The sequence below is a fragment of the Strix uralensis genome, chromosome 2 (genome assembly GCF_047716275.1).
Source record: "Strix uralensis isolate ZFMK-TIS-50842 chromosome 2, bStrUra1, whole genome shotgun sequence".
Classification (NCBI taxonomy): domain Eukaryota; kingdom Metazoa; phylum Chordata; class Aves; order Strigiformes; family Strigidae; genus Strix; species Strix uralensis.
In genome coordinates, this window is record NC_133973.1 from 120,089,294 (window position 1) to 120,113,485 (window position 24,192).

The 24,192-nt window shown below is 44.7% G+C and overlaps 1 protein-coding gene across 1 annotated transcript in view; it reads right to left on the reverse strand.

The window, feature by feature from the left end:
• Positions 1 to 2,498: 2,498 nt before the first annotated feature.
• LOC141939751 (E3 ubiquitin-protein ligase rnf213-alpha-like) overlaps positions 2,499 to 24,192 on the reverse strand; it is a 61,539-nt gene continuing 39,845 nt past the window's right edge. Inside the window, exons 42-68 of the mRNA XM_074860114.1 lie at positions 23,487 to 23,677; positions 22,461 to 22,581; positions 21,943 to 22,043; positions 21,222 to 21,395; positions 20,518 to 20,693; positions 20,343 to 20,439; positions 20,142 to 20,256; positions 19,328 to 19,511; positions 17,933 to 18,144; positions 17,286 to 17,387; positions 16,889 to 17,104; positions 16,012 to 16,093; positions 15,575 to 15,609; positions 15,380 to 15,474; positions 14,857 to 15,007; positions 14,539 to 14,704; positions 14,281 to 14,372; positions 13,605 to 13,859; positions 12,899 to 13,034; positions 11,821 to 11,904; positions 11,401 to 11,569; positions 11,072 to 11,267; positions 8,466 to 8,543; positions 7,726 to 7,926; positions 7,433 to 7,522; positions 6,863 to 7,023; positions 2,499 to 5,503 (exon numbers count right to left, since the gene is read on the reverse strand). Of these exons, the coding sequence (XP_074716215.1) occupies positions 5,341 to 5,503; positions 6,863 to 7,023; positions 7,433 to 7,522; positions 7,726 to 7,926; positions 8,466 to 8,543; positions 11,072 to 11,267; positions 11,401 to 11,569; positions 11,821 to 11,904; positions 12,899 to 13,034; positions 13,605 to 13,859; positions 14,281 to 14,372; positions 14,539 to 14,704; positions 14,857 to 15,007; positions 15,380 to 15,474; positions 15,575 to 15,609; positions 16,012 to 16,093; positions 16,889 to 17,104; positions 17,286 to 17,387; positions 17,933 to 18,144; positions 19,328 to 19,511; positions 20,142 to 20,256; positions 20,343 to 20,439; positions 20,518 to 20,693; positions 21,222 to 21,395; positions 21,943 to 22,043; positions 22,461 to 22,581; positions 23,487 to 23,677 (3,843 nt within the window). The 3' untranslated portion in view covers positions 2,499 to 5,340. The remainder of the gene's footprint in view (positions 5,504 to 6,862; positions 7,024 to 7,432; positions 7,523 to 7,725; positions 7,927 to 8,465; positions 8,544 to 11,071; positions 11,268 to 11,400; positions 11,570 to 11,820; positions 11,905 to 12,898; positions 13,035 to 13,604; positions 13,860 to 14,280; positions 14,373 to 14,538; positions 14,705 to 14,856; positions 15,008 to 15,379; positions 15,475 to 15,574; positions 15,610 to 16,011; positions 16,094 to 16,888; positions 17,105 to 17,285; positions 17,388 to 17,932; positions 18,145 to 19,327; positions 19,512 to 20,141; positions 20,257 to 20,342; positions 20,440 to 20,517; positions 20,694 to 21,221; positions 21,396 to 21,942; positions 22,044 to 22,460; positions 22,582 to 23,486; positions 23,678 to 24,192) is intronic.

The following is a 24,192-nucleotide window of genomic DNA, read 5'->3' on the forward strand; positions in this document are numbered from 1 at the left end:
CTGATCGTGTATTCAGTACCTGCTTTTTTATTAAAAACCCCCTCTGGTCCTTCCTCAGCCTTCTCTTCTTCCAAACCAAGCAACTGCACCATGGTTAGGGAGAGCAGCAGTGCCTCTGCAGTCCTCCACAGTGTTGCTGACACTAAGATAAAGTTGGACGGTGCTGCGGTGGTTTATGATCACTCATGGCTGTGCCTGGGGCTCCTGTGAGTCCTACAACCCCTGTACTGCAGCTGCTGCTGAAGACAGTGCAGGTGATCCCCTGTTCAGCTCATATGAACAAATGGGTGCTGCTGGTACCAGATTTCCAGGACAGTGACATATCCTTCCTGATTCCAGCAACATCAGTTTTAGGATGGGTGCTGTGGTCCACCATGCAAGCTGTAACACACAGAGCAGAGATCTACACTGATGAACACTAGGAACGTCATTTACATTTTTCACTCCTGCACAGAACAAAAAGGTTTCTTAGCAAAAGAACTGGCAGTAATTGGGGTATATCAGCAGGATGTTTGAACGATTATAGGAGTGCGGTAAATCACAGGGCTGAGTTGCAGTGGTGTGGAGAGAACTGTAAGTTGTATGTTTTCTCTGTGTACACAGGCTAGCACATTGCTTTTGTAGCCACAAATCAACCCATCTGTATGATTTACTTTCTCCTCCTACTGTCTCCCTTTATTATGTTAAATCAATCATCCCTCTGCTCTGTGATTTATGGATTTTTTTTTTCTGGGAATGTGTCACAAAGCGAAAAATGGAAGTTTTGATGTATTAGTAAAACCAAACTAATCTGCCTAGGGATTGGAAGAATTTAGTTTCCTTTTGGGTGAATTCTGACAGATGATATAAATTTCCATCCTTCCCTCTTCTTCCTCCTCCTCCTCAAACCACACCTGGCTGCAAAGAAAGGCCTTGAAATAGGTGGTGGCCAAGGCTCAGCCATCTCCCGATCTGCCATCCTGTCCTGGCACACCTTGATGTGCACCCTACAATGCCTGTGGCCCTTTAGGGCTCTGTGTCATCTCTGCATGAAGTCATGGGTGGATGGACAGATGAAGCTGAAGAACTCAGCCCCATCCCAGGTTGCTCTGATGGCCTCCAACAGCTGACTGTGGCTGGCATCAGCCATGGCCAACTGAGCGTTCAGTGACTCCAAGGATGGACATGCCATCAGCTAGCTGTCAGGGCAGCATTATTTGGTATGGTCAGTATTTGTCTTCACCACGGTCCATACAAGGAAAATCTGACCAATGTGGGAGACATTTTTCTGGGAGGGAACAGAAAAGGAGTTTCCCATTCAAGTGGAGGGGGAAATGTCTGGTCAAATACAAAGGCCACAGTATGGGGACTGCTGCAGTCCAAACATACTAGCTTACCCACCACCCCATGCACTCTCCACTCCAAACCTGGACACAGAGTTTTATTTTGTGTTGGATGAACAGGCAGAGGGGCAGTTATGGCCCTACCACTGCACTGTTCTCTCTTTCAGAAATGGAGACATCATCTCTCCCCATCACATCCCTTTAACTGTGCTGAGCACCTCATATCACTCCTCTTTGCTATGCCATGGGGTATGTGTAGCCACAGGCCCTTAGAAGCCCATGTGAAGGGTTTACACCTCCCTAGACCTATTAAAAGCCCTTTTTTTGATGAGGGAAGGTCCACTGTTTGTCTAAATTGCCTCTCCTTGTCTCCTGTTCTTCCCAAGGGTGGAAAGCAGCTACTCCCCAAGTCCAACTCTTCTCCTTTTAATTGGAAGCTTGAGAGGCAGCAGATTGAGAGGGTAATGATGCTTATCAATTAAGGAAAACACACCTCTAAAAAGTTTGTAACACCTTAACTACCTTATAAACACACTACTTTTTAGTAGCATAATTCACAATTATGTTGCTGCAAGTAATATGGAGTGACAATTGTATTGCTTATTACTAGTATTACTACCGATACATAATTATATTACTACAAAGAAATCTTCTAAGTCATGCACTTATTAAGCTGCAATTTTACTGCTTTTCCTCCTGCACTTAGTATTAAGGTGCCAAATCTATCCTTCCTTATAAGTTTATGCATCTTTACTGCACTGTCCCACACCAAGTCTTATGGACCAACCTGTTGGAGAGACCATCAGCGTGTTCTCCAGGGGGGGTTCCCTCCAGCATCCCCAGTGGTGTTGGGTCCACAGCTCAGCTTCGGCATCTGCAGTCCTTCCATTAGAAGCTTCTCACCCTTCTTTGTTCTCCAGCTGATCTTATACTTCACTGCCCATTTTTTTCTTTTTTTGCATCCACATTTTTTCCTCCCTTTCACCTCTTTTGTGCCCTTTGGACTCCTCCCAAGTAAACATTCCTTAATTACACATTGGTCTCAACTCTGTTACATTTATGCCCAAATTCAGTGTTTCTAACACTATTACTAGGACATTTTAAGCCTATTATGGTATTACTGATACACTTCTTTAGATAAAAGATGTCTTACATTACAAACTCCCTCCACACTGGTAGCATTTGATTTACATTTTATTTTTTGGGGGGGCAGAATTACCTTACTTTAGCCTTATTCACCAACCTAAGTTTAATTAAGCAAAAGCAGTTTCTCATCTGAGGTACAGAGCTTGCATACCACAGCAACAATATTCGTGCATTTTGTTCTTACATCTCTGTACTGGGACAGTTTTCAGCACACTCCCACTTCCCATCAGAGTTCTTGGTCAGTTTTGGAGCCTGGTGTCCCAGCAGGACCCCTGGCTCTCAACCCCTAGCCCTGTGGAAGACCTCACATCCAAGTTTCCACAGATCAGGCATCACTGTGGGTGACCCCAGCTAGTTTATTCCCACAGAGGCCTGGATCACCTCCTTGTGTCATCCTCCACTGGCTTGGTGGAAGGAGATGAGCCAGTTCTACTTCTTGCTGCTCAACTGCAAAGTTACGGTGGGGAGAGGAGGATGCCTAGGTTTCATTTTGCACCAGTTCCCGGAGGACCCATCTCTTCCTTTCTTCATGAGCTTATAACACCTAATCTTGTCTGAGCTTTAGTGCTGTACAACTGTGTGCTCTACCATTACAATAGTTTTGTGTGTGCATGTGTGCACGTGTGTATGCATATTTATACACGTATATGTATGTGTGTATATATAAATATATGCATGCATATATACATATACATCTATATTTTTGTGTATATATATATACACACACAAAAATATATATGTATTGTGACTAACACCAGTAACAAGTAGTTATTATATGCAGAGTAAAGTATGTATGACTGTTGGGTTTGTGTGTGGCGGGGTTTTGGTAGCGGGGGAGGGGGCTACAGAGGTGGCTCCTGTGAGAAGCTTCTAGAAGCTCCCCTGGCTCCAAGTCAGACCCACCTCTGGCCAAGGCTGAACCAATTAGCAACGGTGGCTGTGTCTCTGTGATAACATATTTAAGAAGGGGAACTGAAGAGGAGGAGAAGTTGTGAGGGAAATACCTCTGCAAACACCAAGGTCAGTTGAAGAATGAGGGAGAAGGGGGAGTTGCACCAGAGCCTATGGTGAGAGCACAGGCTGTCCCTCTGTGGCCCATGGAGGACACCAGTGGGGCAGATGCCCACATGCAGCCTGTGGAGGACCCCATGCTGGAGCAGGTGGATGCACCCAAAGAAGGCTGGGACTCTGTGAGAAGCCCGCAGTGGAACAGTTCATTGCTGGAAGGACTGCAGCCTGCAGCAGGGACCCACGCTGGAGCAGTTTGTGAAGAGCTGCAGCCTGTGGGAAGGACTCATGTTGGAGAAACTTTGTGGAGGACTGTCTCCTGTGGGAGGGACCCCACGCTGGAGCAGGGCAAGACTGTGAGGAGTCCTCCCCCAGAGGAAGAAGGAGCGGCAGAGAGAACAGGTGATGAACTGCCTACAACTGCCATCCCCTGCCCCCCTGAGCCACTGGCAGGGAGGAGGTAGAGAAAATTGGGAGCAAAGCTGAACCTGGGAAGAAGGGAGGGGTGGGGGAAGGTGTTTTTAAAATGTGGTTGTATTTCTCACTGTCTGCTCTGTTTGACTGGTAAATTAGTGATGGTGATGATGGTGTTCAAATTAAATTGACGTTCTTTTTTCTTCCCCAGTTGAGTCTGTCTTTTGCCTGTGACCATAACTGGTGAGTCATCCCTCTCTGTCCTTGTCTCAATCCCTCAAGCCTTTTATTTTATTTTCTCCTCCTCATCTCTGAGAGGGAAGAAGTGAGTGAGTGAGTGGCTGCCTGGTGCTCAGTTGCACTCTAGGCTTAAAACACAACAATGACTGTAGAATAAAAATACAAAGAGGAGTATAGGCATGGGATGAGACTGGAGGCTTTGAAAATACAGGCACAAGATGATATTCAAAGCTCCAGGGCTATAAACTGCTCACCAACTGTCAATCACTTATCACCAGAGGAATTCAGTCTTGGGAACTGGGATTGTTTTTGGGGATACCAAAGAAAAAAAAGTTGGGACCAATAAGGAAGCATAGCTTGTCAGGATGACCAAAACTGATCTGGGCCAACTGAAGTGGTGACTTATAAACTCTCTCAAGGTGCAGAGTCCCCAGATATGGGTATAATATGGGTCTTCACTGTAGCTGTGAAGGGGATATTGTGAAAGTATCTTTGATGATCCATGATGCAGTGCTGCAGCTGCTGTAAATTTTTTGCTTTTGCTTTTATTTCTAGGTGTATTTTTGCTTATATTGCTTTTGCTGCCTTGAGTATGCTATCACAGCTATTAGGGAAAAGCACAAATACAATACTAAGCATTAAAATGAGGTTCCCTTTCCCTCCCCCTTTCCAGTTGATTGGTTTTTGGTAACTTGCTCCAAAACTTAGATGCAATAAATTGGCAACAAACTGACTGGTTGTTGGGGAAATTTTTGTCAGGGAGCAGCAGGCATAGGGTTGTTCTACACAGGAAAATCAGCTGGGAGCAGAGGGTGACCACAGCAGAGGCAGGACAGTGTCCCCACTGACCAGGCACAGTCCCACAGAATCTGGGCAGAGCCAGATTCTATTGACTGCCCAGTGATCATAAAACAAGGTGAGGTGATGAGACAGGTCCAATATTAATGCAGGAAGACTAGTGAGCAGATCAGGATTGTCAGGGCACAGGGCTGGACACCAATACACCTACAACATAGCTCAGGCAAGGACAGAAGACCCAGGGCTGAGCTTAAGTGGAGCTCCTGGACCACTGGACAGTGGGTACCTGGGTGGAAATTCTGGGTGAGTTTGGTCAGGACAATTAAGGCACTCAGAGCGCTGACAACTGGGTTGGAGAAGCTGCAGGTGAGTTAATTCCTGGGGGACTTAGCAAGAGTTAGGTTGGTCTCTCCTAGATGTAAGTAGGACTATGAAATTTGCTGGTCCTCACAGCTGTCTTCCAGACGGAAACAACATCCTTCAGTAGTAGGTCTGGACTCAAAGTGCTTGTCAGATTTGCAATGGAGGCATCATCTTGCCTGTCTTCCAGGAAGGATCTGAAAGTTTCCTGTAGCCTGTAGGTGAAACAGGTCATAATTTTAAGTGTCTGGAGGACTCCTGGGTTTCCAAGTGCCCTGACCTTCAGCAGGCAATTCTGGCAGTCAGTGACAGTACCCCCGAGATGGCCTTGCAGCTGGAAGCCAGGCAGTATTCTCTGGGGTATCTCTGGTGGTATCAGACAACAATGTGGGCAACTGTTGGTCAACACTGTCAACAGCACACAAATAGATATTGTGGCCTCCTCAAAGCTGAGTTCTCTCAGCTTCACAGGCTGCCTCTTCCATATCAGGTATAACACAGCATGTTGAACCTATCTGTACTCAACTCAATACATCCCCAACTCCTTCCTTCATGGGGGTCTGTCATGCTGGCACTGTGGCATTAGGAGAGCTTTCTCATGCAAGAAGCAGGGAAGGGGAGGTGGTGTGGCCATATCCTCTCATTGGGATTTCTCATTGGTCCTGTGTAGGGGCACCTTTTTTGTTCCCTTACATGATATTTTTTTTAATACCCCAAGGCCAGACACATACTGAACTGTATTAACAAGAATGTAGCCAGATGATTAAGGAAAGTGATTTTTCTCCTCTGTTGGTGCTTGTGAAATCACATTTAGAGGTTTGTGTCTGATTTTGTGCTCCCAGTATAAGAAAAACATTGACAGTTTGGAGTGAGTTCAGTGGAGTGCAACCAGTATGATTAGAGATCTGGAGCTCAGGACATATGAAGAGAAGGTAGAGAACTAGGTTATTCAGCCTTCAGCAGAGAAGGTAGAGGGGAACTCCAAATGCATCTCTAACTACATAGTGGGTGGGTGTCAAGAAGAAACCAGGCTCTTCTTGGAGTGCCCAGCGGAATGACAAGAATTAACAAGCAGAAGATGCAACAGTGGAAATCCTGGTTAAACATAATGAAAATATTCTCCACATGGTTAGTGGAGCCCTGGGAAAATGCAGAGTGGTGGTGGCACTGTCGTTGGAGATAGTCAGAACACAGCTGGACAAGACCTTGAACAGTCTGCTACAGCTTTGAAGTCAGACCTTCTTGAACCAAAGGACCTCCAGAGGGCCCTCCCAACCTAAGTCTCCATGATTGTATGATTTTTAGAGGTTTCTTGCTTCCTCATAACATGCCAGATGAATTGAAGATGCTGGGGTTCCTGCTGTATTTTACTCCCATTTCTCTTTACCTGGGCATCACAAAAAGACTTGATGATACTCATCACAGCCACAGTAACTCCCACTTTTGGAAGGCATGGCCCTTCTCTCCAGTAAGCTTCAAGAGCCCACCTTAAAAGGGACTTCAAGACCCCTTCCATCTGGGTCTAAAAAGTTCGTATCTACCCCTGGAACAAACCAGGAAAAATCTGTTCTTACCCCCACTGTGGATCAAAGGAATCCAGAGGCACAATGATCATCTCATGGAGCTCAATGAGGAACAAATCCAGGTTAACTGTGGCGAGTGCAGTAGTCAGAGCCTTCTCTTTCTCTGCACTCAGCTCCTCGTGGTACTGCTCAGAAACCAGGAAGAAGGGATTCTGCAATGACAAACAACATCAGCAAGAGGACAGCCTGGGACTCCCTGCACACACCATCCAGGCCCTACATCTGATGGAAGAAGTAAAACTGGGACCCTCTTTGTTCCTGACTATTATGCCAGTGCCACCGGAGACCACAGTACCAGCTGCTGATATGACCCATCTCAGAAAGCACCACTGTTTCTAGCACAAAATCTTGTGGATGGCCCTGTTCCAAGGGTCTTACGTGACTTAAGTAGATGAGTATTGCTTGGCTTTTGCTGAATAATAAGACATTAAAATCACAAAATTTTCCCTTTTTTTTCCTAAAAACTTCCAAAGTTTTTCACAGAAAATCAATTTTGTCAAAAAGTTTCTCTCTTTCCTTAGCTCTTGTAGACAGTTTTGTAATCCAGGCTGTCTCCTTCACCTGATTCATCTGCATCAGCAGCACAGATCTCTTTGCTGACAATGTCTGCCACAGAGACAGGATGTGCTTCAGCTGAGTGTGTGGTACCACCTGGAGGAGGAGAAAATAGACGGGCAATCAGTCACCCAGTTCCTGCTCTTCAGAAAGGCCATGGCTGAGTTGGCCATGTTCAAGGTTAGCTCACAAAAAAGTGTGTGACTTAAAAGGTGATATCTTAATCCTTAGGGGAGGGTATGAGGAATGGAAATGTTCAGCCAATTTCCCATTCAGTACAACCAAAGTGCTTTGCTTACCGGCATGTCTCTGAACTGTTCTACACTTGCATCCATCTTCAGGTCATGTTTTACATACTCAGACAACTGGCGCTCTGGGTCCCCACCGGTCACAGCCAGGAACTCGGCTGCCACTTCCAAGGTGGCAAGCGTTTGAGAAATAGCACTCACTGATCGGGCTTCTTCCATGATCTGTTTCAGCCGGTTCACACTTAATGATTCCTATCAAAAGGAGAATATAGCCAGACTGTGACTCTGACACATGAGTTCTGGGTCCTGCCACTGTGTCTGTACAGCAGAGTGGCTGTATAACCTTTGGCACCAGTTCTGGCCTCTTATCAGAGGGAGTTAGACATACATGGTTGACGTCCAGGGTTTACATGGGAAAGCCACAGACTCTACAAAGACATAGGTTCCCCAGCCTAGTTTCAAGCAGGAACAATAACCGTAGAGTTGCTACTTGTGCTGATCCACCATCCCAGCGCATGTCATGCTGTGGTCACCATATCCCCTTGGTTTAGACACTCGCACAGATGAGTCCATCTGACAGAGTTGCCTAGATTCCCTTTAGAGCCAGCAAAGAAAATTGGCTCCTTGTGAGGCTCCAGCCATCTGTCTGATTTGAACTTGGACCTTTTCACACATCCTGCAGATGCCATATTCTCTGTTGAGCTCTCTTTTCCCTGAGGTAGCTTATTAATAAGCATTATAAGGCAGAGGAAACCTGAATGAAAAAACAGGATGGCAAACTCTTTTCGTACCTGTTGCAGCTGTTCTCTCACTTTTGTTTTTGTGTACTGCAGTGTCTTCATTCTGTTCAGTGCAAAGCAGGGAGCCGTCTGGAAAGCAAATGAGTGGCTATGAAGACACAAAGTATCACTTGGCACAAGCCAAAGGGCAAGTCCATGACCATGCGGTAGGACACGGCTATCCATGTCTGGGCTGCAGGGCCTGTGGCAGGAGGTGTCAGTGAGGTGGCAGCAGGGAGGGACTACCCAAGTGGAATATAAAGACATTCCTTGGGCATGCAAGGATAGAGTTAGGAAAGCCAAAGCCCAATTGGATTTGAGACTCCTGAAGGCTGTGAAGGCCAACAAGAAGGGTTTCTACATCAGTACATCTGTAGCAAAAGAAAGATCAGCTAAGAACTGGGCCCACTGCTCAACAGGGAAAGGGACCTACTGACAAAGGACATGGAAAAGGTACTCACTGAGATACTCAATACATTCTTTGCCTCACTTTTTACTGTAATGGTCTGCTTTCAGTCCTCTGTGTTTACTGGCAAAGTTTAAAGGCATGTCACAAAAAAAGAGGACCAAATTAGGGACTACTGAGATAAGTTGCTGTTGTGGCAGCTAAGCATCACAGAGCTGCTCACTCACTTTCCTCCCCTCCTTACCCCCAATGGGATGGCAAAAGAGGAAGGGAAGAATAAAAGTGGGAAAACAAGTAATGCAAAAGCAATCATTCACCACTTCCCACAGGTAGATTGATGCCCAGCTGCTTCCTGAGCAAAAGATGGCTAACCACTCTAAAACCCCGTCTTCCGTGTTTTATTGCTGAGCATGACATTATACAGCATGGAATACCTCTTTGGTTAGTTTGGGTAATCTGTCTGGCTGTGTCCCCTCCCAACCTCTTGCACATCCTCAATCTATTCACTGGAGGGGAGCAGACTGAGAAATGGAGAAGGCCTTTGATGCTGTGCAAACATTGTTCAGCAATAGCTAAACGACTAGTGTGTTATCAGCACTGTTTTGATCACAGATCTAAAACACAGCTTCTATGATGAAAATTAACTCCATCTCAGCCAGACCCACTACAGCTGGATATACACAGGTCCATGGGATCAGAAGGAACACATTCAGTGGTGCTGAGGAAGCTGGCTGATGTCATTAAAACATTTCAGCAACAACTGACATGACATGTCAGCAAGTTTGTGGATGATACCAAATTGGGGAAAGAAGCTGATACACTGGAGGGCACAGCTGCCATTCAGATGGGTGTCAACTGGCTGAAGAAATGGGCCAAAAGGAACCTCATGTACACACCAGGCTATATTAGCAGGAGTGTAGCCAGCAGGACGAGGGAAGTGATTCTTTCCATCTATTCAGCATTTATGAGATTACATTTGAGTACTGTGTCCAATTTGGGGTTCCTCAGTACAAGAAACATTGACAAATTGAAGTGAGTCTAGTAGAGACCAACAAGATGGTTGCAAGGGATTTTTCACCCTGTAAAAGAGAACTCTATGAGGAGAATCTAACTGGTCTTCCACTACTAAAAGGAGGATTGAAGGCAATAAGGACAAGTGGCAACCAGGGATCTCCTACTTGAGCTTGCAGAAAACATTTTCACGGTGCTAAAACATGAGAACAGAGGGGCAGAGAGGTGGTGAATCTCTATCCTTGGAGACTTCCAAAATTCAACTATATAACACCCTGAGCAATCTGCTCTTGTTTTGAAGTTAGCCTTACTTGGATAAAATGGTTGGACCAGAAACATCCAGCAATCCCTCCAGCCAAACTCTTTCAGTTTCTCTGTGACTGTTTCTCTGCTTATCCTACTCTACTACTGGACAAGCATGTGGACCTGAATCACTATGTGACAGCCATGTTACAGTGTCCCTGAACCCCTTTTTCCCATTCTCTTGTGGCCAGATTTTCACATTTCGCAAATCCAAACACCTTTCCTCTGACATAGGAAATAGCTGGTGCCAGTGGTCATAAGAGAATCCCAGGTTAAGTTTATGTAACCACCTGACGGTTATGCAGTTTTAAAGGGACTGAAGGGACTTAGGTACCTAAATCCATTGCTGTCCCACAAGACTTAATTTTTGAGGTAGGTACCTCCGGCCTTCCTTTTCAGATGGGAATAACCATTTGCAAATCTGGTCCCCTGAGAACTTCTGGAGGAAAGCCAAAGGCTAATGTGAGCAAGTAAGTGAAGATGAATACCACAGCAAAAGACTGATTTCTCCAGTATGGTTCAGAGACCAACATTAGACTCCAGCCCTATACTATGCCCAGGAGCTCAACTCTTGAGTCTTTTTAGATAGTGTCTGACTCCTCCTCAGTTATAAGAAAATCCAGGGCAACCTCCCTTGCAGGGTTTGAACAGAAAGGCTCACATTGCCTTTCACAGCACCAAGGTCTGCTGAGCACAGTTGTGGTTTTTGACCACACAAATCCAAGGAATGGAGATAGATGCAGAGTGGTGGGCTGCCAAATGTACAAGCACCTGCATTTGTGTTTGCTCCAGCTCTGGAGAGGTGAGTACCAGGTGCTGGAAATAAAATCCTACACCCTCTGCTGGCCTGGAGCACTGCTACTTGGCTCGTGATGAAAGTGCGTTGTGCTAAGCTCACCTGAGCTTTGATGACAGGTTTCCCACTGATAAAACGTTGGATCACTTGCTGCTGCAGTGTCTGGAAGTCAAAGTGGGTTGTCTTGGTGCCATCTTCCTCTACCATATACTGGGAGTTGGCCAGCATTGCCGTGATCAGATCATGCTCAGTTATCTTCAGCACTGAGGATGGTTTCACTTCTTCTGCAGAGATGATCCTGGGAGAGAAGAAGTTAACCTTTGTTGTTAATGGTAGCACCTTGCTTCTTACCTCATCTCACTTTGCAATCAGTGACACGTGCAGCTCTAGATGAGTCCTGATTTGCTCCAGAGGGATGATTTGAAATGTACCGTTGTTTTTCCTTTGTGATCTGAGTAGCTGTGTCCACACAAGTGTTCTGGTGCTGTATGAGGAGCTTCGTCACAAGGTAACTGATAGAAAGTGGAGTTGGGAGGAGTTTCAGGACAGCAGTGTTGGAATTGATGTCCTCTGGCAACAGGTCTGGGGGCACTCTGACATCTGTAACAAAAAGGAGGGTTTATTTTCTGCCTTGTGTGGTAGGAAGAATTCTCCCAAGGGAAAAACTCTGGCTAGTTTTTCTTAAAACCTTTTTGAGGTTTTTTTATATCAATTTCTGTATTTTTGGAAGGATTTTTAATTTATTTTCAGCTAAAGGGTCAAAACAAAGCAAGCTCAGCATCTAGCATGAGTTCCAGCCTTCATCAGTGGCTTAGGAAAGGGAACTAACAATACCTGGGAAGTCAAAATACCTGAGCACAGTGGTTTCATTCTGATATTGCTCCAGACTTTCTGAATGGTCCCTATAGCTCGGCCGAAAGCTGAGCGCTGGTCCTCTTCAGGCACAGAGAGGGGAGAAAAACAGCAGTGTCAATGAAATCTCCCAAGAGAAGGGAATTTAAAAAGATTTATTTTTGTCTCCTTGATTCCTTATGGAGTGCAACTGCTCAGTAAACTGTGTTAGGCTGGGCTTTGGTTGCTATTCATAGCTGTGGCTCCAAGTTTAACCAGAGTTAATTTTTTCTAGCCCATATTATAATTTATCTGGCATTAAGTGGTGCTGAATCCCAGCTCACATGCACCATGATAACATACCTGCTTACAGTCTTAAAAACCTGTCTCATGTATGTTGCCCATTCATGGGTGAAACAGCAGGAAATATCTCTAGAAGTTTCTCAAGTCCTGTGGCTACACCTACTCTGAGGATGGGAAGCAATCTGTCCAAGACTCATTCCAATGTTTCAGAGATCATTCCCGTGTCTCAGTGATCTCTACTCTCTCCCTCAAACCCCAAAGATGTTCATAAAGATAGAGATGACTGAGAGTCACCACTGTGAGCCTGTGTCAGGGCCCTGAGGGCACTAATATAATAGCCCTGAGCAGCCTGACCTGGGGACTCCACCTCACCCCTTCCCCATGGGCCCAGGACATGTATGTAAGCTCAGGACAGTACTTGAACTGTAAGCAGCCCTGTACTTGAACTGTAAGCAGCCCTGTCTCCTGCTCTCAGAAGTTATTGACTGGAATTCCTAGACTTCTGGACTTATTACCTTGACTTGTGTTATGATCACTGGGCTGTTGAGAGCACCTGGCTCTATCACTACCCTGGCCTTGCCCCAATACTGTGGGACTGCACCCTGGTTGCTGCCTGGTTTGTGCTGTGGTCACCCTTAGCTCCTGGGTTATCTTCCCTCATGGAGCAGTCTTCTGTTTGCTGCTCCCTCACAGCTTGCAACAGAAATCACAGGTCCTGCTATAACATCCGAGCAAAGCATATGGGTGTTGAGAAGTAGTATAGGCCAGTTTACTGGGAATAGATCCATATCATACCTGAAGGTTCAAGCTGGTCTAGAAATTGTTGTACTGAGTATACTTCCCCATTATGGCTATTCTCAAAGAAGTGGATCAGAGCTTTCTGCAGACTGAAAATGTCAGGCAGATGTTGGACATGCTGGATGTTTTGCACCTGGAAGGGAAAATTCAGCATGACTTTATGTCCTGGTTTAACCAGGATAGGGTTAAGTTTCCCCAGCAGCAGGGGGGGAGCTCTAGCCGGGTTATTCAGATACCATACAGACATCACATCCTGGCGCTGAAGTGGGACAGTAGGTTACCACGTGTATTGTGGGATTTGCTCTGTTCTCATTGCTGTATTGGTAGATATTTTGCTGTGTTCATTGTTATTACTGTTATTCTTATTGTTATTGCTGTTGTTTGTTGTGTTGCAGTTGCACTGTTGTATTAAACCTCTCCTTATCTCAGCCCAGGGCTTTGTATTTCACTCCCTTTGTGGGGGAGGGGCAGTGGCCGCGTGGTTTCAGACCCCGGCAGGGACTAAACCACCACACTTTGCCATCCATGTACTTATCTGAGGAACCAGGATTGTGTCTGGCATTGTGTGGTATCCAGGAGAAGGGCACTGTACTAGGAAACACAGGGAAATGAGTCAAATTAATGCCCCACTGACACCCATAATGGTAAATCCACATGGTGCCTGTCTCTGCTTTGAAGGAGGAGGAATGTTTCTACAGCAAACCTTAGACGCAAGCTCCAGAAGAACAGGGTAACGGTTTCCTTCGCCTTCTCTGTGTTCTTGCTGAAGGAGATGCATCAGGGTCTGGATGGACATCTTCTGCTCAAATTTCCACATGTTGGACAGGCCAATAAATCCAAGGTTTGGCTGGTCTTTGAAAGGAGTCATCTGGCCATAAGCTATTTGTAGCAGCAGGTTGGAGCCCTGAGAATCTCTCATTCTCTGCTGCTTGACAGAAGTAAGACTCTGCTCCCAGGCCTGTAGAATTTGAAGGGTTGTTAGGAGACGTCTTTTGTTACAAAAGGGTTTGGGAGACTTACAAGTGTCCTCATGAGGGAAGACAATGGTGGCTCTGAAGAAAGGGAAGTGACATTAAAATCTTCCTGTTGAAGAATGAAGCTGGGACAATAATAAAATTGCCCAAGAAGAAACCAACAGGGAATTTTCTTGCTCTCCAAGGCATAGAGCCAGTTTTTTTCTAAAGGGGATTTGCATCAGCATATAAAAAGCATCTTAAAAAAGGGGTGATAAACCTGTTTATTGCATATGGGAATGTCCCAGCTCATTGGATGTGTCTGGGTATTCACCACAGCCCATGTGGGCTCTGCACTTCATCCCTAGCAAAGTGGTAGTTTGTATATGGGATACCTGGAAACACAGTGATCAGTCCATTGCATACCTGGAAGAATGACTGAGTCAGGGTTTTAAAGCAGGTTTCCCACTGCCTTCGGTCTTCTTGCCTAAGCAAAATATTCAAGACCATGTTTTGTCCTGTAAAAAATGTAAAGCAAAATAAGGACCCTCACCCAGTAGACACTGGAGTCTGTGCAGAACAGCTGCAGTCATGGGATGAGAGCCACCAGTTCCAGTGGCCATATGAAAACCAACCTGATGTAAGACTGCTGGTACCCTTTCAATGCGTGGAATGTACCTTTACCTGTTGTACTGTTGTTCAGGTGCTGGAGAAACAGATGGACAGTCACTGTGGCATCCTCTGTGTTTCTGCTAAGTGCCTCTGCCAGGCATTCAATATCTTTCTCAAGGTGGTCCCAGAAGAATTTTGCCACATCCTTTGGCTTCTCTGTCATCAGACTCAGAATTGCCTGGAATACAGGGTAGTTTCTTAATTTAGCTCTCAAGAATGTTTCCTCTCAGAGTAGGGCAGAAGCTATTAATCATATGGAAGCTGCAAGTTAAGTGCGGTGAACAGGCAGACAGGAGGTAAGGCAGGGAAAAGAAGCAGGAGCTGTCTCACCTGTTTATCTGTATAGAGCCCCAGAATCATGGATGAATGCAGCAGAGCTCTTGCAAGACAGACAGAGGCAGGTGACAGGTCCCTCTCCAATTCAATTCTCCGTATTGAAGGGCTCCCAAGGATGTATCCTTTTACTGTTTTATCCTCTGTGCTGTGATAAGGAAATGTAATTCAGTTTACACTCTCAGTGACTGGGCTCCTCACAGGTAAGTTAACATTGACAGAGGCTTGACCATCGCTGGGTCAGAACAAGTGTGAACTTGGGGTGAGATGAGACTTTTGGAAGAACTGCTGCTAAAGAAATGTCCTTTCCAGCTGTTTCATGTCACTCATGCTTTTTCTCCTTTCTGTTCCCCCCAGTAGGTATTTCCAAGCCTTCCTCCTGCAATTGGACCCTGGGTCACAAAGACCTTGCTTTGCCCAGCTACAGCGTTTCCCCTGTGCCTAGAGAACAGAAAGAGGGTCAAGTGGTCATAGCCCTGTTCATCTCTTCTGGGCTGTAGGACAGGGAGCATCAACTTACATTTCCTTCCTCACGAAATCTCTCTCAGGTTTGTGATTAATTCCTCCAACTTTGGCACCACAGAGGCATTGTCTGACTTCCCCGGGATGCCCACACTGTAGGTAAAGAAATGACAGCAGCATAAGACTGCTGGGGCAGAAAACCTAACAGCAGACAGAATACCCTCAGCATCACAAAAAGCCAAAAGACACTTACGTTGGTGACGATCCAGTATGATCCACACCGACAAGCTGTTTATGAAAAGGAATTAGATTAATTCAGTCAATTATCTCCCAGTTACAAAACCCTCCATGATGTAAGCACAGACAGAAATTCACTGGGAGGACAACAGCCCAGGCTCTTCTCAAGTAAGACCTTCTTCCCATCTGCTGGGATCTGGCCTCACAGTATGGTTCTTAAGTTTGCCATATGGACCTGGAGTTGCTGCACCCAAAAGGAGATTGGTAAAGTACTCAGCAGAAGCACAGAGGTTCCTTTAAAGAAAGTCACCCTTCCCTCCATCCACCTGTTTCTCCTTTCCACCCATTCCCTTGACAGTCTGCCTCAGGGCGCAGTTATAGCAGGTTCCCTGTGTCTGCCATCCGTATAGGAGTAGCTGAAATGGACTGAGGTAGAATTTCCCCAACACTTACTCCAAGGGGTATCATATTGACCAATTTTCCAGTTCTTCTGATCAAAAAGCAGGTCTTCAGGCATGGTGGGGAGGTAGGACCCCTTAGAAATGAAACACAGGTATAAAGAAGAATTTGGGGAATTGTGTAACCATTATTTCTAGTTTGCTTCTCATCTACTGGAGAAATAACAGTTCTGGAGATAAACACATTAGGTGAAAATGGGTACATGAAAAAGCTTGACTGAGACATAGATCAAGGTACACAGCATTAGATCAACTGGGGATACACTGGGGATGGCTGGGCTTACAAGAACAGCAATATCCAAGTTAGCATCTTCATCGCTTCCTTGGTATCTGCCTACTAAACTGAGGATTCAGAGGGAAAGAGCAGGATCTGGACACTGCTGTTGTCTTCACCGCCAAGAGATGGGCAATTGCTTTCTGCACTCCTCAAATACCAGGAACAATTTATGCATCGTTAGATGCAAAGTGGGACCTAGTCTACTAAAAAGTTTATCTTTACCTGACAGCTGGCATATTTGTGGTCAGAATGAAGAAGTTTGGGCTAGGATCTGAGTCATATAAGCGCAGTCAGCAACTAATATTTGGCAGGCCCTGAGGCTCTCTTAGACTCACTAGAGAGAGATGGACAGGCTGTGTCCTCCACTCTCAATACAGATAGTGATGGACAATCTCAGTTTGCTCTCAGTGGACTGTCTGGAAGGGAGCAGAAAAACTAGAAGGTTCCATATGGTGTTTGGAACAACCCAGAAAGCTGCAGACTGACCCAAACCAAATCTGGCTGTAAACTGACAGAGCTTGTTGTGTAAAAATAAGTCCCACCCTGACAGTGTTATCATGAAGGGACATATCTGTATCCCCACATCTTGACTTACCTTCATCACACGAGGCTTAAAGCAGATATTTCTGAAAAGTTGAGTGAGGGGACTTTGGGATAGGGCCAGCGTAAATGCAGTGTGAAACACCACCTCCATCAAGACCTTGTTTTTGTGTCTGCTCAGAGCATCCACGATCTTCTTCATCTTGTTTTCCAGAGGCTCTTCTGGAAGCAATGGTGTTTGGAGGATGTTTTCCATTAGTTTTATGATAGGCTAGAAAAGAAATTGAACAAACCAGATGGAGTCTAAGGAGATCCAGAAGGCACCTCTTAATGAAGTGCCCTCTGGTAGACTTCAAAAGTGGTGACCCTTTTGTCTCCGACTCAGGATGAAATTCCTATAGCTTTCTTCAAAAACTCCATAGAATTCTGTGGGAGACACAATGGATACTCACCATCAGTCTCTGGACTTCCTGGGGATCTTTGGTTTTTATTTGATTTTCTGCTCTGTCCAGCACTGAACACATCAGTGTTATATTCGACCAGGCACCTATATGCTGTGAAACACAGATGTAAATTAAGTCATCATAACAAAGATACCACCAACATGTAGAAGGCTGTCTCAAGCCCACTGAAGCATTCAGAAGGACCCCACAAATGATCATGTTATTTTTGTGATGTGACTATTACAAACTGTTTTTACATCTTTTAAAATTTGTGTTTGTATCATGGGGACAAACTTCGGGTGCTGTAGAGACATGGGGTCCGAAATCTGTTCTGCCTGAATTTTACCATGCAATTGTCACATGTTAAGCAGGTACGAAGGAGGGATGAATCATTCTCTAGAGGAGCTTATATCTCTCTCTAGACTGGAAGAAAGCCGCCAAGAAGAAATTTTTCATTACTTAAGTTGGGTGTTTCCTATCCCATCAGCTCTGATTGTACACACAGGATGCAATACAAGATGTATTTCACCAGGCAGGGCTCAAGTTAGCCAGCTGGACACCCTCAGACCTGGCTGCAAAGAAAAGCCTGGGTGCATCTGTGTGCTTGGGTGGCACAACTTCATTGACCTGTAGATGGGCTTTTGGAAGACACTCACCTGTGAAATTTCAAGCCCTCTGGGTAAAATCCATTTTTCTGTCTGAAGGATCTTCTGCATTGGGATGAACCCATAGTTGTTACAGAGATTTCTAATGAGAAATATTTGAGGCCATGGTGTCTGTGCTTTTGCCACCAGCTTCTTCATTGCATCCACCAGGTCTTGCTCCTCTTGCTTGTTCCCACCAGGAGATGGTATGTTTGGATCTGCAGCTACCAGTGAGATTTCTCATTAGGCTTGCTCCCATGCAGTTGTACATCATAGATCCTTTGCAAACACACCACCTGCTTAGGTTGCAACAACACTTTTTTCCCCAAGAGTAGGAATATGGCCTGCAGCCATAGCATCTTGGGCTTCTTAATACCTACAGCATGCAGGGAAGTAGAATACTAGACAATTGAATGGTGCACTGTTTTCCCCTTTTTGGTCATTATAGGATCTTGGTTGGGTAATCTTGTTTAGCAGGTATCTTAGGTCAGAGAGGAAAGCTCTCAAAGTCTGTCCAGAAAGTAGAGAGCAATCTCATGGCTCCGTCCTAGGTAGCTGAGAGAAGCAGGAATCCTCTGGCCTACTTTATATCATGGCCTTATAAAGGGTCTCCTGTATCTCCGTTGATTATACAGATTGAGGTAAGATTGTATTCCATCTCTTCACTCAGACTTTACTTAGACACTCTTAAAAGCTGACAAAGATGTAAGGAAGTAACTCAACAGAGTTTAAAGTGCAATACATCCGGTTCTAAACCAAGAGACTCACACATGTTCAGTGTGAACTCCATTGACTACTTGTCATTCTCAACAGGACAAACAGAGTCCCAGCACATGCACCTACCTACCTGTAGAGACTTAAGTGATTATCTTGATACACTGCTGTACACTGCCCCTTAAGTATGGTGAAATATTTATTCAGGGGAAATGCCAATATTCTGATAAGTTTCTTTTAACTCTGAACAAAACCTGGATGTTTCAATACTGAGAAAATAATCCAGAAAAATGAAAATGGCTTCAGAGGAAATCAACAAGGTAATTCTAGGTAATATATACATTTTGGATGCAACATACCCATCTTTGGATGCAACATATTTCCATACAAAATTTAGGTACTTTAGCCCCATTCAGTTTCAATATTGCCAAAAAATAGTTTTATAATGTTGGAATAAAAGGTTTAAAAAATTATCTAGATTTAGAAGAATAAATTAACCTTTCTGATCCTGAATCACCTCTTGAAAATTCATCTCTTAAACCTCTTAGGTTTAGACAAAGTTTTGTCTTTTTTTTTCCTTTTTTTTTTTTTTAATTCAGAAACCTCCTATACTAGTGAATGTTAGGCTTGTTCTAAACCTGCTTATGAGAAAACACAAATCTCATGCTCTCTGTAGCTAGCAGAAATACTCACCGTAGAGCACCTGTCTGCCAAGCACAGTGGCCACATGGCTGATGGAGAACCGGAGACGGGCTATGAACTGGAGGGTGTCAATTTTTGAGGCCTTGCATGAGCAGAAAGCAGAAAGGTCTGTAGTAGAGAGGCAGCTTTCAGCAAGCTGGTTGACATCATCTTGAGAAGAAGGATACATAAAATCCTGTTCAACAAGAAAGAGAGGGGGAAAGTAAGAGTCCAAAGCTGCCATAGGTTCTGGATAGTCCCTTCTTTCCTAAGCTTTTTCACCAGGTGCAGAGCTCAATTCTGCTGTGCTGTTGTACCCTGTAAATCTCAAGCCCCTAGCAATGACCTGCTTTGCAGGTGGAGTATTTTTCATCACCCTTGAGGGTAGTCCCAACTCAGCTTCTCTGGCAGGAGACAACTGCCCCCTTTCTTGATTCACTTGGTGGAGAATCACATGTTGAACAGATGTGTTTGTGCATAACTGTAGTGCCTCAGTTCAAAGTGGAGCAGAGACCAGGGGCAGTTCTGCTCAGAGTATCAGCTGTGCTAAAGGGAGATTCTTGTGGCTTACATATCAGGCCATGGACACCCCTGGACTCCAGGAGCTCCAGCTCTGAAATTTAGACTGTACATTGGACCTTATTAACTCAGGCCTGAATTCTTCCAGACTATGCTTAGGCACATAATCAAGGGAGGTCAGCAGCCTGTTCCAGGAGCCAGTGTGGGGGAAAAGAGAGGAAGAGTGTGATCTGCAAAGGGCAGGACAGGAAATGATGTTTAGTTTGAGTATGGATTCCAGGAACAGCTTAAAGATATTTGCACTTGCCTCCAGACAATGCACCACCATGAAGTAGAAATAGTTCCAGTTCCTTTTGTGGAAGGTTATCTTTTCCTCCATCTCAGAAAGATATTTTTCCAGGTGAACTTTTATATTGTTGAACCTATGACAAAAAAAAAGACATAGGATGTGAACATCCATGTAGCCAATGTGCCTCAGTGATCAGGTTAGAAGCGAGCTCATGCTAACCCATGTCGCAGGAGCAGTTTCAAGAGGGAGGACTTGAATGTTGGACTGGTGTCCATGCACTCTTCAAAGGGTGACAGCTCACTTTTTGACTTGCACACTAAAAATGAAGGATGACATTAATTATTTTTCTTCAGTACAAGATCAGGGCAGGGTCCCAGTGAAGTCAGGCTCTTACCCCTTTTTACTGCCTGCTGCTCAGAGCTGAATGGCTTGCAGGCCACAAATTGGATCAGTCGAGTGATGACTTCTGGGGACGGTGTGCCTCTCTCTCCCAAGACAGAGGTGGCAACAAACTCCACAAAGAAGGAGTTACATTTCCTCCTGAATTTGTTGTGACGTGCAACAGCTTCCCTGGAGGGAGGAATAAAATCAAAATCTACCATCGAAACCCAACAAAGCAAAAGAACAACTTCTCTTTTCTGCTTCTCTGAATGTGACCAGGAGGTCAGGTACACTTAGACTGTGGAGAAGAAATACACTTTTTAAATAGATAGGGGAATTAACCCCCAGAAACCCACTACAGCATTTTTTCTGGAACACCGAGGACAAACTTTCTTCTTCCTTGTACTCTCTCTCTCTCTCCTATCTCCACTCAAGATACCTAGAGAACAAAGACAAATGGATTCTTATGTAGTATGTATGCCTGGATAGACTGTCTGCTGAGATGGAGGTAAGAGGGTTGAAACTGACCCCAGCCCACTTCACATGAATCCTTTCACCACCAAAGGGTTTGCTACACGTGGTAAATACTGACATTTCCATGGAGCTCACATGTTAATGACATTTGTGTAGCCTCTACTCTGGCAACTATTCCAGTATTTTATACAAAGTAATAGAGACTGAGACAAAACTAGTTGTTATTAGTTAGTTACAGGATACCTTGTGGCCACTGTAGCTGTGGGTGTGTAATCCTCCGGGAAGTTATCCTTGCAGATCTTACACTGCTTGCTTCTCCACTCACGGATGCACTGTGAGCAGAAAATGTGGCCACAGGGTAGTTCTGCTGGGTCAGTGATCTCCAGTAGACAGCTCTTGCAGTCCTTCACACCCTTCCTGAAAGATGCCACCAAAGGAAGACACAACTCAGGGCTGATTTTACACTGGTGCCTGACTTTAGGGTGTGCATGGGATTCTCATGCCCAGCTTTTGCTGTGGGCATTTTTAACTAGCCTAGAGTAGAGAATAAGGGCAACATCTGCTAGTTTAATAAGGGGCTGGCTCTACCAAGGACCATCCCATCTAAGAGATGTGGCCTGCCATGATAAGCATGGCTGAGTGAGAGGGATGGGCCTCATTCACAATCTTACTAGGCCTGTGAGTACCTACATCAATTACATCACATTCAATTCCAGGGTTGTCTCTGTCACAAGGCAGGGACAACAGAGCATGGGAAAGACTTTGCTCCATGGCCTTCTGATGTTGGGTATTACATGCCCTGTAATTAGAAGTCTCCAGGCATTTGGCCTGAGGATATCCTTTGGCCTGAGGAGATTCATCCCCATTGACTAGTGATGATCTTACCCCACCCCTTACAAAAAATGGTTTTGATGTAAAATGTCCCTGGACAGGTTGGTGGTTTTTTTTTTTGGCTTGGACTTACACAAGGTACACAGTGTCAGCATTTTGGTTGCATTTCTTGAGCACTTTTGTCACCAACTCAAAAGCTTCTGCTGGATCAAAATTTTGTGTTTCGGTCAGGCGCTGTAGGAAAAAAAGGATGGTGAAAGCTCAATGGAAATATCTTCTTGGCATATGAAAGAGGAACAATATGGGATGTCATCACTGCAAAATTACATAATAAAACACCAAAATCAAACAGACACACCAATATCTTTCTTCATGTAATGCCAGGGATAATTGACGTGAAATACGTCTTAAGCTTTCAATGAAACCTTCCTTTAAATAAAATTCTGATTCAGGGGGGCTTTCATGATGATTCTGAAATCTCAGGTTTTTTTGCACTGGATGATGTTTCCATCTTCTTCTCACCCCCTTCCCATTTCTATACTCTCCCTCTAGCTGGGATCAGAGGAATCCATGGAAGATAAGGCTCGTTCCAAACTCTGCTAGTCTCCAAGGCTATAAATTTTTCAGGCAAACGCTACACTGAGCACATACATTCCAGGTGAAGATGAACTGCTTCACAAGAAGTCTCAGAAGCTTCTCATCTATTTCTGTCTCATTGTGCAGCAGGTGGTCAAAGAACATGTAGACAATCTTGGTGCAGGTCCACTGGTGTCTGGAAAACACACATACACAGATGTTGAACAAAGCTTCAAGACTTGCCAGAGAAAGCCACAGGTGACCTACTCTACTGTTGGCAATGGTGGTGCAATTTTAAGTGGGAGGATGGCCTATGGACCTCTGAGGTCTATTCCAACAAAGATTTCTATGACACATCGCAGGTACTCTGAGATGATTTGAGGACACAAGAACTCCTGGGCTAGCTTTGGAGGACTAAACTAAGCAAGGAGAGAAAAATATGGCATGGTCCTGTCTATGTCACTTGTTGGAGTGTCCCCAGACCAAACTGAGTTATTAAATTGTTACTGGGTTTTGTCTATGGAGATACCTATTTTACTACAGCAAGCATTCTGGGCATGATCAAGCATGCAGTCAGATGTTCAGGAAAACAGGTCTTATTGTCAAGGGATGATGGATACGTGACCATGATCAAAATACATAGTTCTTAAGACAGCTTTTTGGAGTGATTTTGCTAATGATTTTGTGATAATCAGACAACAGAAAGAGCAAAGGATTAGGATGGAGCCAACAGTTTCAGGGATCAAGGTTCTCAAACTAATTACTACAGCTTCCCAAGGAAAAGATGAATTAAGCTCACAGTGTAGACACCTAGCTCATGGAAGAGGTGAGATAAGGCCCCATATATTTGCCTGAAGTCTCTTGATTCATTGAAATGGTGGATTAGGAGCTCCAGGGAAAAAGGATAGGCTATGAGCAATCCTTCTCCACAGACTGTATTTTTAAGCTTCAAGCCTTTTAGTTTTCAAATTTTTTGGTGAGAGCTGTCAGAATCTTTTGGCAAACATGCCAACAATTTGAAGGAAAAATTTTTGGCTTGTCTGAAAGAGGACCTGTTACTTGAAAGACAAAGATAGGGCTGTTGAGAAGGGCTGGACTTACGACACACTCTTCAGGAGTTCCCTTTTTTTCTGGTAAAGATGAATCTGGTAATTGTCCATACTGATCCACTCCATCCAGGGCTTAATGGACCTGACCCTTCCAAGCCATTCTGTACAGCCCTCAAATGACAGAAGATTATCTGTGGGCTGCACCTTCTTCAGGAGAATGTTCAAGGTGTCAAGAGTGACAAACTGAAATTATATTTAAAAAGAGAGAAGAAAAAATATCTTTTATAGCTGACCTAGCCCCATTGCGCCTTGGTGAAAAAAAGCTTTGGAGGCGGTGACGGGGAATTCTTGGAAAACCTTAGCTTAGTGCATGCAGCAACAAATACCACAGTAGGAATTTATTAGGTAGGGAAGTGACAACAATACAGAAACCATAATTGTACCATAGTGTAACTGTGTGGCACTTAAGTCTTGAATACTGTTTGACTACTTGAACCAGAGCACTGGTTTCCCTCCACAGGGAAAACTTTCAGCTCTAAGCTTCTAAATGTGTTGTCTTCAGTCCCCTTGACATTCAGGAAGGAGAAATAGGTATCTCCAAAGAACACTTCTGTTTCACAGAGAGATGTTTAAGACTGTTGAATGAATTGTTCTTTGGAAAGACTTGGTTATTTAGGTGAGATCCAGTTGTCCTATTGTAAGTCTCTGCTGTCAGCTGAAATGCCTTTGGATGTCTAAGACATTTATACAGAGCTGGC